At 51.6% G+C, this 17,568-nt stretch overlaps 1 protein-coding gene across 6 annotated transcripts in view; it reads left to right on the forward strand.

Annotated features, from left to right (window-relative positions):
- Nucleotides 1-17,568, forward strand: part of FBLN2 (fibulin 2) — a 109,125-nt gene that overhangs the window by 20,712 nt on the left and 70,845 nt on the right. For 4 of the 6 annotated variants that reach the window (XM_036349651.1, XM_036349653.1, XM_036349650.1 and 1 more), the window contains exon 2: nt 12,668-14,034. In XM_036349651.1, coding sequence (XP_036205544.1) covers nt 12,738-14,034 — 1,297 coding nt within the window. In that variant the 5' untranslated portion in view covers nt 12,668-12,737. Of the gene's footprint in view, nt 1-12,667; nt 14,035-17,568 lie in introns of those variants that run through there. The other 2 variants (XM_036349648.1, XM_036349652.1) reach the window with 1 other exon arrangement.

Below are 17,568 nucleotides of genomic sequence, written 5' to 3' on the forward strand. Positions count from 1 at the left end.
GTGTCTACCTCAGGTAATTGGGACACTTAGCACAGAAAGCCACTCTATTGACACAGCGAAGCATAAAAAATGCCGAGACAAAGAAACAGGACACAAATGACATAAATGGAGGAAAGCAGGCTGCTGGATATAGAATTCAAAACCACACTTTTGAGGTCTTTCAAGAGTCTTCTAGAGACTGCCGATAAACTTAATGAGATGTACAAGAAATCTAATGAGACCCTCAATGTTGTGATAAAGGACCAACTAGAAATTAAGCATACACTGACTGAAGTAAAGAATATTATACAGACTCCCAACAGTAGACCAGAGGATCGCAAGAATCAAGTCAACGATTTGAAATACGAAGAAGCAAAAAACACTCAACCAGAAAAGCAAAATGAAAAAAGAATCCGAAAATACGAAGATAGTGTAAGGAGCCTCTGGGACAACTTCAAGCATACCAACATCAGAATTATAGGGGTGCCAGAAGATGAGAGAGAGCAAGATATTGAAAACCTATTTGAAGAAATAATGACAGAAAACTTCCCCTACCTGGTGAAAGAAATAGACTTACAAGTCCAGGAAGCGCAGAGAACCCAAAACAAAAGGAATCCAAAGAGGACCACACCAAGACACATCATAATTAAAATGCCAAGAGCAAAAGACAAAGAGAGAATCCTAAAAGCAGCAAGAGAAAGAAACTCAGTTACCTACAAGGGAATACCCATAGACTGTCAGCTGATTTCGCAACAGAAACTATGCAGGCCAGAAGGGAGTGGCAAGAAATATTCAAAGTGATGAATGCCAAGAACCTACCACCAAGATTACTTTATCCAGCAAAGCTATCATTCAGAATTGAAGGTCAGATAAAGAGCTTCACAGATAAGGAAAAGCTAAAGGAGTTCATTACCACCAAACCAGTATTATATGAAATGCTGAAAGGTATCCTTTAAGAAGAGGAAGAAGAAGAAAAAGGTAAAGATACAAATTATGAACAACAAATACGCATCTATCAACAAGTGAATCTAAGAATCAAGTGAATAAATAATCTGATGAACAGAATGAACTGGTGAATATAATATAATCAGGGACATAGAAAGGGAATGGACTGACTATTCTTGGGCGGGGGGGAAGGGATGTGGGGGATCGTGGAAGAGACTGAACAAAAATCGTTCACCTATGGATGAGGACGGTGGGTGGGGAGTGAGGGCGGAGAGTGGGGTGGGAACTGGGAGGAGGGGAGTTATGGAGGGGAAAAGAGGAACAAATGTAATAATCTGAACAATAAAGATTTAATAAAAAAAAGAAATTCAGCTTCATTGTAAAATGTTCTGATTTTATTTACTTATTTATTTATTAAAGATATTTAAAATTGATTTTTAGAGAAGAAGGAAGAATGGAAGGGGGAGAGGGAGGGCAGGGGAGAGAGAGAGAGAGAATGAGAGAGAGAGAGAGAGATGAAAGTGAAACATTGATCAACTGACTCCTGCATGCCCCCTACCAGATATGGAGCCCACAACCAGGGCATGTGCCCTGACTGGGAATCGAACTGGCTACCTTGTGCTGCATGGACATGGAATTACACCCAACCAACTGAGCCACACTGGCCAGGGTTTATTTATTTAAAAAGTCATTTATTTATTGATTGATTTTCAGAGAGAAAGCAAGAGAAACATTGATTTGTTGTTCCACTTATTCATGCATTCATTGATGAATTCCTTTTTAAAAAAATCCTCACCCAAAAATATGTTTTTTATTAATTTTTAAAGAGAGAAAGAGAGAAAAACATTGATATGAGAGAGAAACATGGATCGATTGCTTCCCAAATGCACCCCAATTGGGCATCAAACCTGCAACCTCTTGGACAACGCTCTAACCAACTGAGCCACCTGGCCAGGACTTCTTGGTTAATTCTTATACGTGCCTTAGCCAGAGATCGAACCACAACCTTAGTGTATTGGGAGGATGCTTTAATCAACTGTGCTACCTGGCCTGGGCAAGATGTTCTGATTTTAAATATTAAAACCTAAGTCAAGAACATTGCAATATTATAATGTTTGCAACTAATTTCAAAAGTACCATGTGGGCCCTGAACATGGTCTGTGGATGGATGGCCTGGCAGCTGGTTGGTGATTGCTCTCCTGATTGGACTTGGGAAAGGGCTGCTGTGTAGGAGCTGAAGTGCTGCCTTTAGAGGAGACTGTGGGAGGCCAGGTCTCCTGATACTCCTGTGTTTGTAATTGGTTTGTCAACAGGTATCCTGTATGTTGATTTCCCTTCTGTCACCCCTGGCTGTGTGGAAGGCCCAGTGTCTTATTTAAAAGAGAGACCCCTGCAAGTATTCAAGGCATTTTCAAGCGTTGCCAGCACCACCCTGATGCTGCTTTTATCCAGGGTTGCCTGGTGAAAATGTAGGTTCCCAGCTGGATTGGAATTTCAGATAAACGATGAATAAGTAGGTCCCAAGTGTTGCATGGGACAATTTATACTACACAATTACACAGTATTTATCTGAAATTCCAGTATAGCTGTATGCTTTGTATTTTTATTTGCTAGCTCTGGCAAGCATATTCTTGTCAGTATCCTAAGGATCTGAGAAGTGGAAAAAGGCAGAATTTCCTTACCTTGTGATTTGAAGTTATGTGAGGCCAGACCCTACTCTTAGTAATGGTGGTTCTGGTGATGGATTTATGTCCCCTGGGGTCCTCTAGGAGGCACCAAGTTGGCCTTGCCAGCCCAGAGAGTTTTCATCTGGGCCTGCTATGGATGGGTGCGAGGTTAATTTGTCAAAGGAGGTGGTGTTACCATACTGTAAGGGTGTGTGTGTGTGTGTGTGTGTGTGTGTGTGTGTGTGTGTGTAGGGGGAACAGCAGGGAGAGGAACTTGTAGCCACGGTGAGTGAAGGTAGCTGATGTTTGAGCAGCACCCTGAGGCACCTCTGACACTGATATGCCACAGACCTCCCTTCCAGCTTTGCCCCCACCCACAGCAGGGATCTGATCGATGAAGACCAAAGCTGCAACAGCCCAGACTATGACCTCAACCTGCCCTCTGCTACTGCCTTGAATTCACTTTGGATCTTCAGCTTGGGAGTCACAGACCTTTACAGGGCTGGACACACTCCTAGACTCTGCATGGTGATGGCTCCCTGTCTTTCTTTCCCACCTGAACCTGTCCTTGTGGCTCTTTATTGTGGAGAGTGGCAAAACACACACACAAAACAAAACAAAAAAATAGAGAAGCCTAGAAAGGACACCCAGATATCCATCATCTGGATTTCACAATTGTTAGCATTTTTTAAATTGCTGACACTATTACAGATGTCCCCCCCTTTTCCCCCAAGAGTTGTTAACTTTTTGGCATAATATTGCCTTTGGCTATTTTTCATGATGAAATATGTTATAGTATGTCATAGACATGATTATATTTAAAAATGTTAACTTTTTTTTTTTAAATGCCAGCATTTGCCAGACATCACACCTCACAGAATGATTGCTGCTCCTTGCTGTCATTTGGTCCTCAGTCTGTCCTTGGGGTCCCTCACTTAGTCCCCATGTCTTTCAATAGGCTTCTTCATGCTGAGTCCCATTAGGAATCCCATATGCTCTGGTGGTTAAATCCCAGACCTGTTTTAGTCCAGAGCAGCTTCTCCCTGTTTTTCCTGTGTGCTGAGGAGGTGGGTGTTTGTCCTATAGAAATGCCTCACTGCTGGGTTATCTATACTAATAAAAGGGCAATATGCTAATTAGATCGGATAGATTGGATGTCTTCTGGACATCCTTCCAGACAAAGCCATGGTGGCAGGAGCGAGGCAGAGGCGGTTAGGGGCGATCAGGCAGGCAGGCAGAGTGGTTAGGGGTGATCAGGCAGGCAAGCAGGTGAGTGGTTAGGAGCCAGTGGTCCTGGATTGTGAGAGGGATGTCTGACTGCCGGTTTAGGCCCGATCCTACAGGGATCCTGCAGGCCGGGCTGAGGGACCCCCCCTCCCGTGCATGAATTTTGTGCACAGGGCCTCTAGTCTGCTTATAATTGTTGATTTAGATACCAGTGGTTCAGGTGAGACATTGCTTCATAACCAGCTACCCTTGGAGGCTGAAAGCAGCAATAGTCATGTAATTTGCTCAGGGCAAGGCCAGGCTCCTTTATTAGCTTGATGTGGCATTAGCTGGGGACAATGGTGGTACACCTGCCTCCTCACAGAGAAGGTCTCCCAAATGGCCTCCTGCTCAAGCCCAGTGCAGTGATCAGGTCTCTCCAGTAGGGTGGCCCCACATCTTCCCAGGTGGTTCAGTGCTTTTAGACATACAGGTAGAGGCTGCCATGCCTCCTGGAGGGGTTTTGTAGGAGTAGTCATAGCTCTGAGTCTCATTGGTTAGGCGTGGTTCCAGACCCATCCCTCAGCCAATCCCAGCTAAGTGACAGATGAGGTCTGTGTATTGGCTGGAAGTGGTCACACCTTCTTGGCCACCTCAGCTGGATGCAGCCCCCTCCCTGCCAAGCTGGGGTTCTGGCTTAGACAGGGGCCCAGTATGGAATCTTTTTGGTTTTCTCAGCTAGACCCCAGCTAAGAATTGAGTTAATACACTCCTTAACTAATAACACACTATTATCTTGCTCTCTGCCAGGTACTGCTTATATTTTATTGGTTTATCTACAATCTCTGCTCCTAAGCCCTTCCCTTCCTCACTATAGGCAGACCTCCAGTTCTGTTCTGTGTGAATCTGTTTATGTGCTCATGTTTTGCAAGTGGTATTTATTTATTTTTTTACCTTGAGTGTGCATTTTTATGTGACATGAGTAGTGTTTGGCTCTTTATCTTGTTCTATTTCTTACCTTTTCCGCTTAGTGCTCTATTTTTAAGGTCCATCCTTATTGTATTGTGTACACTGAATCGTTGGCTTCTAGTTCTGTGGGGTCCTCACAGGCGTGTGACTCTCAGGGTCCCAGCATGGGTGTCAGCTGATGGTCTTTGGTGCCATTTCAACACCAACAGAAATCCCCAATTTGGGGTTCAGTGAAGAAGGAAACTTTATTCAGTGCAAACAGCTCAATTGTGATATTGCAGGGCTGTGAAAAACAGCTCAATAGTGTTACAGCTCAATTAGGAGATTGCACGGCTGTGGAATATGCTGTGAAGAAGCCCTGGGTGAGGTGGCCCAGGGGCAAGGCCCCTATTCATCTAGGCTGGAGCAAGGCATTTGACATTTCAGCCTGGAATGCAGTCTTCAGTCTTTGATGGAAAGGGAAAGATCTCTCTCAGAGCCAGAGGGCTGCTGGCTTATATAGACAGAAGTCCCTGCCTGGTTTCCGATTGGTTCATCTTCATGCAAATGAAAACTCCGAGTCCTTGCAGTTTGAATGGTATTGGCTGGTAAAAATGCTGATGGGGGATATAGGTGTACAGCTGGGACTGGACTGGGAAAGCCTCAATCCAATTGGTTGAAATACAATTCTAGGAACTCCTTGATAAGGAGCCTGGTTAGCTGGCAGGAACACAGTGCAGGCAGGTAGTTCAGTGCAGGCTTCTCCCTGAAGTGCATTTTGTGTGAGAGGCCCTTGTGCAGAAATGGCTGTTTGGCTCTGTTTTAAAATTCGAGGTCAGTCAAACTACCAGGAACCCTTCTTGGTAGATATCTTCTTTCTCAGGGTCCATACCGGGTTTATGGGAAGAGTAGTTAATGAAGAGACTTAGAACAGGTGGGAGCAGGGTTGGGGGAACTTACAGGGGGTGAACCAGCTCTTGGAGTAGCAATGGTGGGTGGATGGGTGGGTGTCCTTAGCACCCTGGGCCTGCATGGGTGGGGGAGAGGCAGGTTTTAGAACCCAGCAGGGTCATCCTCCAGGAGCTATGGCCTTGGGGGAGCAGGGACAGCCACCACCAACCCCTTGCCTGGGAGGGAAGGAGAAAGGGGTGGGAAATGAACAGCCCAACCTTTCTCTCCCATCCTGTGATGTCCTGTTGGAGGCTGCCATTGGAGGATGCTGGAACCTGGGGACACATTCTGACCAGGTTAGCATCCTCAGTGGAGAGCAGGGTGGATCTGGGACCGGCACTGGCATGGTGGCCTACCTCTGCCTTGTTTCCTCCTACCACCAAACAAATTCCCAAGGACCACCATGGATGTGTGGACCTGGAGTGATGTCTTTAGGTACCTCACTGGGCACGAGAACTCAGCATCATACACTGCTCAGATAGGCTTAATTGCATATATGTTGCTGTTCAAAGTGTCCACCAGTGGTCACTTAGGTCAGCTGGCCTTATAATCATCATCATCCTATCTAATAAAGAGGGAATATGCTAATTGACTGCCCCACCCTCAAAGATGGCGGTGCCCATAGCCACAAGATGGCTCACAGGGGAGGGCAGTTGTGGGCGATCAGGCCAGCAGGGAGGGCAGTTGGGGGTGACCAGGCCTGCAGGGGAGTTCAGTTGGGGGCAACCAGGCTAGCAGGGGAGGGCAGTTAGGGGTGACTGGACTGGCAGAGGAGGGCAGTTGAGGGGGACCGGGTTGGCAGGGGAGGGCAGTTAGGGGTAACTGGGCCAACAGGGGAGGGCAGTTGGGGGTGACTGGGCCGGCAGGGGAGGGCAGTTGGGGGCGATCAGGCTGGCAGGGGAGGGCAGTTAAGGGTGACTGGGCCGGCAGGGGAGGGCAGTTGGGGGCAATCGGGCTGGTAGGGGAGGGCAGTTGGGGGCAACCAGGCTGGCAGGCAGAAGCGGTTAGGGGTAATCAGGCAGGCAGGCAGGTGAGCAGTTGGGAGCCAGCAGTCCTGGATTGTGAGGGTATGTCCTGTGGGATCGGGCCTAAACCGGCAGTCGGACATACCCCGAGGGGTCCCTGATTGGAGAGGGTGCAGGCTGGACTGGGCAACACCCTCCCCCCAGTGCACAAATTTTGTGTACCAGGCCTCTAGTCCAGTGATGGCGAACCTTTTGAGCTTGGCGTGTCAGCATTTTGAAAAACCCTAACTTAACTCTGGTGCCGTGCCACATGTAGAAATTTTTTGATATTTGCAACCATAGTAAAACAAAGATTTATATTTTTGATATTATTTTACATATTTAAATGCCATTTAACAAAGAAAAAGCAACCAAAAAAATGACTTCACATGTTACCTCTGACACGCATGTCATAGGTTCACCATCACTGCTCTAGTCCTATCTAATAAAGAGGGAATATGCTAATTGACCCTCATGCCATCACAAAGATGGCGGCACCCACAGCCACAAGATGGCGCCCAGTTCCCTCAGCCCCGCCAGGGTGCCTGTTTCCAGAGTCCCCCAGTCCCCTCAGCTTCTGAGCCACCCAGGGCCGGCCTGAGGCGCAGGCAAGCCTCAGATGTCGGCTGCCCAGCTGCCCAGGGCTGGCCTGAGGTGCAGGCAAGCCTCGGATGGAGGCTGCCCAGCCACCCAGGGCCGCCCAAGACTCAGGTAACCAGGGCTGGCCGAGGCTTGTGCTGCTGGCAGTGGCAGCAGCAGAGGTGTGATGGGGCGTCACCTTCCCCTGATCGCCGGGTTGCCTCCCACCCCTGAGGGCTCCCGGACTGTGAGAGGGGCCGGGCTGAGGGACCCCCCCCCCTCCAGTGCAGGATTTCATGCACCGGGCCTCTAGTCTTAAATAGTATTATTATTATTATTGTTAATCCTCACTGGAGGATATTTTTTTCCATTGATTTTTACAGAGAGTGGAGGGGAGGGAGGAAGAGAGAGAGAGAGAGAGAGAGAGAGAGAGAGAGAGAGAGAGAAAGAGAAACATTGATGTGACAGAGACACCTTTATTAGTTGCCTCTTGCACATGCCTCAACGGGGGCCAGGAATTGAACCTGCAACCTAGGTACATGCCCTTGGTTGGGAATTGAGTAATCATATTATTATTAATGTGCATGCATTATCCAGCTTTTTAGTTGGCAGGAATAGGGCAGAGACTGTGTGGGTTTTGCTTTGCCTTTCCCTGGGCCTGGTGAGCTCCCATCTTGGGAGTGTGCTTGTCCCCCACCCCCCACCCACCACATACACACCCATGGGCCCATGAAACATTCAGAGCAGTTGTAGAGATGTACCAGGGCCTCTTGAAGCTAACTCCCCCCTTCCTTACTGGTCCACCTCCTCCAGATACATCCCAGCTAGCCCCATCCCCCTCATGGATGGGTACACAAACTTTAGATAGCACCAGGGGCTCTGAGCAGCATGCAGGGCCCAGACCTCCACTCTCCCAGCTGGAGGCCACAGTGGGAATGACTATGGGTTCCCAGTTCAGAGGTGAGCCTGGGGAAACTCTGATCTCAAACAGACCCTGCCACCATGAGTGGAGAGGTCATATGGCCTTTGTGGGACTGAGAGCCCCATGTCCTGGGTGACATCTTAGGGTGACCAGGGTTCAGTGGTTTTCAAGAGGAGTTGAATATTCATGTGAACATTTCCTATTGGCAACTAATTTAAAACTAAAAACCCACCATGTGGGATAAACAAGTGCAGTCATGGGCTAGATCAGTGATGGCGAACCTATGACACGCGTGTCAGAGGTGACATGCGAACTCATTTTTTTGGTTGATTTTTCTTTGTTAAATGGCATTTAAATATATAAAATAAATATCAAAAATATAAATCTTTGTTTTACTATGGTTGCAAATATCAAAAAATTTCTATATGTGACACGACACCAGAGTTAAGTTAGGGTTTTTCAAAATGCTAACACACCGAGCTCAAAAGGTTCGCCATCACTGGGCTAGATAGTACCTGTGGCCTCCTGGCCAGAACCAAAGGTGTGGTAGAACCTCTTCACTACACAGATGCAGAGCCCAGATTCAGAGAGGGCAAGGGCCTTGCTTAGATTTGCACAGCGAATGAGGAAAACACAAAGTCAGGCTCTAATGTTCCTCATCATCACTCTGGGCCTGGGGCAGGGGTGAATCCAAGATATAGAATCATCTGAGTATGGGCAGAGCATGATGCTGGGGGATAGGGTCCCAGGGCCAGGTCACTGTGGGGGCCGAGAGGGTGAGCAGAACTAATGGACTGACTTGTAGGAGAATGCACGGTGGGGTGGGTGGGGTATAGCGGGCCTGGCTAGCAACAAAGGTCCTCTGGGAGGAGCCTGCCAACCTCTGGTGGGAATATTTCCCTCTTAGGATGTGTTGTTCATGTGAGTGTGTGATGAATGGAAAGGCAGATGGAGGGTGGGAGGAGGATTTAAGTCTGCAAATGTTTCTTTTCTTAAATGACACTTGAGCATTGACTCAAGGTCTTTGTGCTGTCTACTCTGCTTCCATGGAGTGTCGCTGACTTTGTTACGGGGATAGCAGGCCTGGTTCTCCCTGAGACCGATTCCAAATCAACCTGGGTGTACGGAGCCCTCCCCGTTCCTGGAGTGGCTTCTCAGCTTGGGGGATGTGCATGTTACCTCTTGGAGTCCAGCAACCTCCCTAGCCCCCTGGCCTGGGCATAGATTCCTGTCCCTGGTAGCATTCTTACCATCTTCACTTGGATGATCCCTGGGCTTCTCAAACTCAGTACTGCCAAACTGAAGTGCATGTCTCCTCTGTGGGTCCATGGTCCTCCTTCCACAGCCTTCCCTGCCTCAGGAAGCGGCAGCTCCATCCTTCTAGGTGCTTCGGCCAAAAGCTGGGCTCATCGTGGACTCCTCTCCTGTTACACCCATGCAGTCTAGCAGCAAATCCTGTCAACTCTACTTCAGAATTCCCCTGTCCACTATCCTCTCCTGCCTCCTATGACTGGCTTCTTGGCTTTGGCCCGGCTCCCATGTTTTCAACAAAGCAGCCCTAACAGAGCCCACCAAGTCATTCCAGGCCATGGCTTCCAGCAGCCCGCACTGTAATCAGAATCTCGCATGATCTGGCTGCCATCACATTCACCCTTGCTCAATTTACTCAGCAGTGGTGGTGTTCTACTGTTCCTCATCTCCCTCCTTCTGGTCCTGCCCCAGGTCCTTTGTACCTGCTATTCCTGCCGCCTGACATACTTTGCCTACAGACATTCAGGTGGTTGTCTCCATTGATTCACTCAGATCTCAGCTCAAATGCTACTTCCTTAGAGAAGCCTTGCTTACCACCCTGGCTAAAATCAGCTCTTTTCCACCCAAAGCCAGCAGCTACACCATCCTGGTTATTCCCTGTTTCATTTCCCTGCTCTCATTCATTTATTTCTTCATTGTACTTATCACATTCAGAAACCCACTGAATTGCTGTGGGTTTATGATCTCCCTCCCTACATCAGAGGGTCAGTGCTAGCAGAATGACCATGAAGCCTGTCTTATCCTATCTAATAATAGACTAACATGGTAATTAACCGTAACTTCGCTACCCGTCCCATTGGCTAATCAGGGCGATATGCAAATGAACTGCCAACCAAGATGGTGGCCGGCAGCCAGGCAGCTGAAGCGAACAGGAGGCTTGCTTGCTCCAGTGATGGAGGAAGCCAAGGTTCCCCGCCTGCCACTGCTGGCCTCTGAGCTGCAGTCTAAGAAACATTGCTGCAATTATAGAACCTAAACAAGCTCCAGAAACCTGCTTTCAGCCAGCTTTGGCCTCAGAGCTTAGAGCGGCAGTGATGGCAACAATGTTTCAATTATAGAAGCTAAACAAACCCGGATACCTGCTTTCAGCAACCGAGGTCTCAGAGCTGGAGCCGAGCCTCAGAGCTAAAGCCGGCTCTCAGTTCCAGTGACAGCCATAGAAGGTAAATAAATTCCAGAATAAAATAAAAAACAAACAAAACAAAAACAGAAAAAAAGGAAAGGTTGGGAGCTTCAGTCACCTGCCAGCCTGAAAACGGCCCTCAGTCCCTCACCCAGACTGGCCAGGCACCCCAGTGGGGACCCCCACCCTGATCCAGGACAGCCTTCAGGGCAAACCAGCCGGCCCCCACCCATGCACCAGGCCTTTATTCTATATAGTAAAAGGGTAATATGCCTCCCAGCACCGGGATCAGTGGAGCCATGAGGCCTCCCGGCACCGGGATCAGCGGAGCAGCGAGGCCTCCTGGCACTGGGATCAGCGGAGCAGCGTGGCCTCCCAGCACTTGGATCAGCGGAGCCACGAGGCCTCCCAGCATCAGGATCAGCGGAGCCACGAGGCCTCCCAGCACTGGGATCAGTGGAGCTGCGAGGCCTCCTGGCCCCTGCAGCAGCATGACAGGGGGCAGTGCCCAAACCCTCTGATTGCCCTGTGGCTCTGTGTGTGACAGGGGGTGGGGCCACAACCTCCCTATCTGCCCTGCTCTGTTTGTGACAGGGGAAGGCGCCCCAACCCCCTGATTGGCCCTGCTCTGTGCCTGATAGGGGGGAGCTCCCCAACCCCCTGATCGCCCCTGCTCTGTGTGTGACAGGGTGCGGCGCCCTCCCCCTCCCCCCCCATGGGCCCTACTCTGTGTGTGACGGGGTGGAGCCGCAACCTCCCCATCGTCCTTGCCCTGAGTGTGACAGGGGGGAGTGCCCCAACCCCCTGATCAGCCCTGCTCTGTGGGTGATGGGGCGGCGCCCCAACCCCCTGATCGGCCCTGCTCTGTGTGTGACAGGGCACGGAGCCCCGACCCCCCTGATGGGCCCTGCTCTGTGCGTGACAGGGGGCAGCGCCACAACCCCCTGATTGGCTGGCTCTGTATGTGACAGGGGTGGCGCCACAACCCCCTGATCTGCCCTGCTCTGTGCATGACAGAGGGTGGCGCCGCAACCTCCCCATCAGCCCTGCCTTGAGTGTGACAGGGGGCGGCGCCCCAACCCCCCAATTGGCCCTACCCTGAGCATGACTGGGGGTGGCATTGCAACCTCCTGATCTGCCCTGCTCTGTGCATGATGGGGAGGCGACCCAACTCCCCAATCGGCCCTGCTCTAAGCCCGACCAGGGGCTGCGGGGCAGGCACCTAGGGATTGGGCCTGCCCTCTGCCACCCGGAAACGGGCCTAAGCCAGCAGGTCGTTATCTCCCGAGGGGTCCCAAACTGTGAGAGGGCACAAGTGGGGCTGAGGGACACCCCCCCCCCCACCAGTGCACAAATTTTTGTGCATCGGGCCTCTAGTCCTATATAATCAAAGGTTAATATGCAAATCAACCGAACAGCAGAACAACCGGCCACTATGATGCACACTGACCACCAGGAGGCAGATGCTCAATGCAGGAACTGCCCACTGGTGGTCAGTGTGCTCCCACAGGGGGAGCGCCACTCAGCCAGAAGCCAGGCTCCCGGCTGGCGAGCACAACATCGGTGGCGGGAGCCTCTCCTGCCTCAGTGGCAGTGCTAAGGATGTCTAACTGCCGGCGTAGGCCTGCTCCCCTGAGGGCTTCCAGACTGCGAGAGGGTGCAGGCTGGGCTGAGGGATCCCCCTCCCAAGTGCACAAATTTCATGCACCAGGCCTCTAGTTTGCTAATAAACCCCAAGTTCTAGAAGGATTCGTGTACAGAGGATCTGCTTGGTTGGTGCTGGCTGAGTGGCTAGCAGAGGCAGATCTCCTTTCCTGGCTGTGCCAGACACTAAGTGGCCATTGTTCTGTCATTGCCCCACCAGACACTATGCTTGGGGACATGGGGATATTGGGATAAGGGCATGTGTGTGAGTGAAAGAGCCTGAGGCTTCATCCAGCCATGTGCAGGTGTGTGTGTGACTGGGCGGTGCATGTGTTTTCATGTGTAGGCCCCATATGGTGCTGACAGGTGTCCTTTCTGATTTCCCCAGGGCCTCGCAGGAGAGGGGACCTTTTGGCTCGAGGTGGCACCTGGGCTGCACCTGGGCTGGCGGTGGGACCATGGTGATGTTCTGGGAGCCTGTAGGAGCCTGGTTGGCCCTGGCCCTGGCTCTGGCCCTGGGTGCCAGCACAGGTGCAGCAGCCCCACGGCAGGACTGCACGGGTGTCGAGTGCCCACCGCTGGAGAACTGCATCGAGGAGGCGCTGGAGCCGGGCGCCTGCTGTGCCACGTGCGTGCAGCAGGGCTGTGCCTGCGAGGGCTACCAGTACTATGACTGTCTGCAGGGTGGCTTCGTGCGTGGCCGTGTACCCGCAGGCCAGTCCTACTTTGTGGACTTTGGCAGCACTGAGTGTTCCTGCCCACCAGGTGGCGGCAAGATCAGCTGCCAGTTCATGCTGTGCCCCGAGCTCCCACCCAATTGCATTGAGACTGTGGTGGCAGCTGACAGCTGCCCGCAGTGCGGCCAGGTGGGCTGTGTGCACGCTGGCCGCAAGTATGCTGCTGGTCACACAGTCCACCTGCCACCGTGCCAGGCCTGCCATTGTCCTGACACTGGTGGTGAGCTCATCTGCTACCAGGTCCCCAGTTGCCATGGAGATGCCAAGGCCATGCCCACTGCCACCAGTGGGAACTTCTCAGATGCTGAGGAGAATGAACCTGAGCGACACTACGAAGACCCCTACAGTTATGACCAGGAGGTGGCTGAAGCAGAAGCCGCAGCGGCTTTGGCAGGCGAGCTTCAGGCAAGCACGGGGGCCCCAGCCACCCTGGGAGGCGGAAGTCAGCCACTGTCTGCCATCCAGGCCACCCCCTGGCTGGCCGTTCTCCTCAGGCCAACAGCGGCTGCTGCCCTGGGTCCGCCAGCTCCTGTTCAAGCCAAAGCCAGGAGAGTGATGGAGGACAGCCAGGGGGCAGGGGAGGAGGAGAGGGAGGACATCGCTGTCAGGGAGCCACTGGCAGCAGGTGGCCTTAGGGGACTCGATGGGCCTCCTGGTGCAGGCCCAGCCGGGCCCAGTCTTCCTTTGCAAGAGGAGAAGGCAGATGCCAGGGCAGGGCCTGAAGATAACCTTATCCCAGATGCCCAGGCCACCCAGCAAAGTATTGGACAGGGGGGAGCCAGCCCCATGCTGGGGTCAAGCACGGCCAGTGTCCTCCAGTCTCAGGCCACATCGAGTTCTCCCGGAAACCCAACAAAGCCCAGCAGCCACACCATCCTGACCACACCTCCCCATGAGGCCACCCAGGTCCCACCTATCCAGGAAGTGCCCAAGCAGCCACCAGCTCTGCCCCATCTTCGGCCAGAGGAGGACACTGACCCCAACTCTGTCCATTCTGTCCCCAGAGGTGACCCTGAAGGTAAGCGTCTTTCAAGTTTCTCCCTAGCACTCAGCCCAGGGAAGGCAGCCCTGGGCCCTGTAACTGCCTAGGTCTCTGTACAGCTGCCTGGGGCAGGGGAAGCTGGGTCTGAGTGCCCCACACTTTAGGGCATGAGCTTAGATACCACTTTCTCCCTGGCTTAGCTCCTGGGAATGGAGTGGGTGGGTGCAGGTGAGGTCCCTGTTGAAGTCAGTGCTGGGTTATATGCGTGGTATGGCTGTGGTCAAAGGCCCAATAGGCACCCTCACAGGGTTGGGGGTCCTGAGGAGGGTCCTGCTTAAGTGCAGGTGGGGTGTCCACAGTACCTCAGTAGGAGGTGATGAGTTTCACATCCTTCCAGGCATGGCTGTGACCTTGGTCTCTGAGGAGACAGCCTAGGGCATGCAGTCTCACATGAGAGCTCTTTCTGAGAGTCAAGGGCTGTGTCCGGCACATCTTCCAGTTGGTTCTGTTAACACACAAGTTGTTCTCATTCCTCTGCTCTGCACCTGCCGTGGCTTCTACCTACTCAGTGCAGAATCCACAGCCCTCTCGGGCCACAGGCCCTACACAGCCTGCCTGCGACCTCTTGCATCTCATCTCCATCACCCTTGTCTTAGTCTGTCTTGTCTGCTGTAACAAAAAATACCACAGATTGGGTGACTGAAATGACAAACACTTATTTCTCACAGTTCTGTGGGCTGGGAATCCAAGGTGAAGGCTGGGTTGAGGGCCTACTTCCTGGTTTGCAGATGGCCAGGCTCTCATTGTGTCCTTACATGGCAGAGCAGGCGAGGATACATTTCATCTGAGATAACATTACAGGAGGAGCAAAACTCTTGCTTGTTTCTTTTTAGAAGGACACTGATTCCATCATGAGGACCCCACCTTCATCATCTAATCACGTCCCAAAAGCTTCATCTCCAATACTGTCCCATTGAGGATTAGGGTTTTAACACAGATATGGGGGTGGGGGATAAACATTCAGTTCCTAGCAACCCTTCCTCTTACCCACTGTGCTCAGCCCCACTGATCTGTCTAGATACCATAGCAGTCCCAGGGCCTTTGCACTTGCCACTTGCTCTTCCTGAAATGCTCTTCCAGGTGTCCATTTGGTTCACTCCTGTACTCCATTCTGCTCTCTGTTCAAGGCCACCTCCCCAGAGAGGCTTTCCTTGGGCACCGAACTAAAAGAACACCATACCTTCCTCTACCTTGCTTTAATTTTTCCTAGTAGAATGTGAGTGCCATGGGCAGAGGGACCACATCTGTCATCTTTCTGCTGTGTACAGGAGCCTCTAGCAGGGCCTGGGTGAATGAATGAGTGAATCAATACAAGCTCTGTGGCCACCCCTCTAGCAGTCATCCCTTTTCTCCCTAATTCCCCTGCCGTCCCATGAACCCTCCAGCATTGTCTCTCCCTCTGTTCCACACATGTGTTCACTGTTTTCAACGAGCACAGGTGCACCTCCTTTAGGAACCTTCCTTGAATCTTTGTGTCTTGTTGACCCTCCCCTCAGCTCCATTTTCTTTCTCCCCACTGAGGGTGTTCTGGGGACTTACCTCGTTGTCTAGTGATCTCTCTCCACAGCTAGGGGTCTGTGTCTTGTTCAGTCTCATATCAATAACTCTATAAACCTTTATTAGGTATAAATAATGAGCAGGTCTTGGTGGGCCCTGGGGAGGCAGGAATGAACCATTATGGCAGGGGGTTGTGAGGGGGAGATGCCTGGGAGGTATCTGGGAAGGCTTCTTGGAGGATGGGGCATGAGGGGACTCTGGGATTTCTGCAGCATTCCCATTGACCCACCCTAATGCCCACAGCTGTGTGGCCTTGGGCAAGTCTCTTAATTGGCCTGGGCCCCTTTTCCCATCTGTCAAGTGCTATAGACCTTGCTGGGCAGCAGCTGTGTGCAAAGCCTGTGCACATGCACGTTCCTCTGACCTGTAGGTCAAGTGGTCCAAAAGCCCAGAGGGCTCTGCACCCAGCCTGCTTACAGTGCGTAGGCACACAGTTCATCCTCACAGAGCACCTATTGGTACTCCAGGCCCTATTTCTGTGACTTGATGTTCCCCCCAAGCCAGGGAGGTACTTTCTTCTCATTTCAAGGTCAGAGAGGTGTTTCTAGTGGCTCCAGGTCACAGAATGGGAGTGGTGGGCTGGGACCTGACCCTTGTGCTTCAGGGGCCTCCTTCCCACCACACCCAGAGCCTGTGGGGAGTGAGGAGTATGTGTGGGCTGAGGTGGGGCTGTAATGAGAGGGCTTGGGGGCCTGGCTCCAGAGCATGCAGACCCTAGGGCAGTGGTTCTCAACCTTCCTAATGCCACGACCCTTTAATACAGTTCCTCATGTTGTGGTGACCCCCAATTTCATTGTTACAAATTGAACATAATTAAAGCATAGTGATTGGTCACAAAAACAATATGTAATTATATATGTGTTTTCCGATGGTCTTAGGCAGGGGTGGGCAAACTTTTTGACTCGAGGGCCACAATGGGTTCTTAAACTGGACTCAGAAGAAGGAGCTGCGGCCATGTTTCCCGACGTTGCCATGTTAACACTGCTGCTGGTGAAGGAGCGGAGGGGAGAGCAAGAGAACCCTCCGCTCCTTCGGCTCCTTGGGCCGGATAGAACAGCCAAACGGGCCGGATCCGCCTGCAGGCCGTAGTTTGCCCACGGCTGGTCTTAGGCAACCCCTGTGAAAGGGTCGTTCGACCCCCAAAGGGTCTCGACCCACAGGTTGAGAAGCGCTGCCCTAGGGTTTCCAAAATAGACTCAGCCCTGCCCTCTACCCACCTTTTGCCTCCAGAGGCCTCTGTGCTTCTGGGCTTTGGAATCCTGGAGAATTGCTTTGTTCTCAGGATCCCTGGTTTTTTCTTTTCTTTTCTGCCCTGGGCTTTCTCAGTGGATTTTGGAGTCTGGCCTTTGATGAGGCTGCTTGTGGATAGGGGTCTCTGATTGAGTGCCCCTTACCCCCTATGAAGGCTGTCCTGGCAGAGGCCCCACACATGCACAGAGAATGATCAGGGCATGAGGATGGACAGGCTGCTGCAGCTTTTGGTGCGTGGGGAAAGAAGGAATGGGAGGCTGATATGGGGGTGGGGGAAGGGGGTGCCTTTAAATGGGACCCAGTAGCTTGGCCCTGGTCAGATACACAAAGACTGGCCTACCATCCACCACCCCCAAATATATTTTGTCCTCTTACCTATCCAGTATCCACCTGTCACCTGCGTAACTTAGGTAAATGGCTTATCTTTTCCTGCCTCAGTTTCCTCATCTTTAAGCAGCAGAGAAGTCCCTGCTTCATGGGGCTGTGGTTTTTTTAATCCTCATCTGAGGATATTTTTTTCCATTTATTTTTTTTAGAGAGAGTGGAAGGGAGGAAGGGCGGGAGGAGGAGGAGGAGAGAGAGAGGTGAGAGAGAGACAAAGAGAGATGTGAGAGAGACACATTGATTAGTTGCCTCTCCTACACATGCCCATGTACGTGTCCTTTTCATGTCCAGTGCTTGGCAGGGAACTTAGTACTTGCA

This window comes from Myotis myotis, unplaced genomic scaffold (genome assembly GCF_014108235.1).
Source record: "Myotis myotis isolate mMyoMyo1 unplaced genomic scaffold, mMyoMyo1.p scaffold_m19_p_2, whole genome shotgun sequence".
NCBI lineage: Eukaryota > Metazoa > Chordata > Mammalia > Chiroptera > Vespertilionidae > Myotis > Myotis myotis.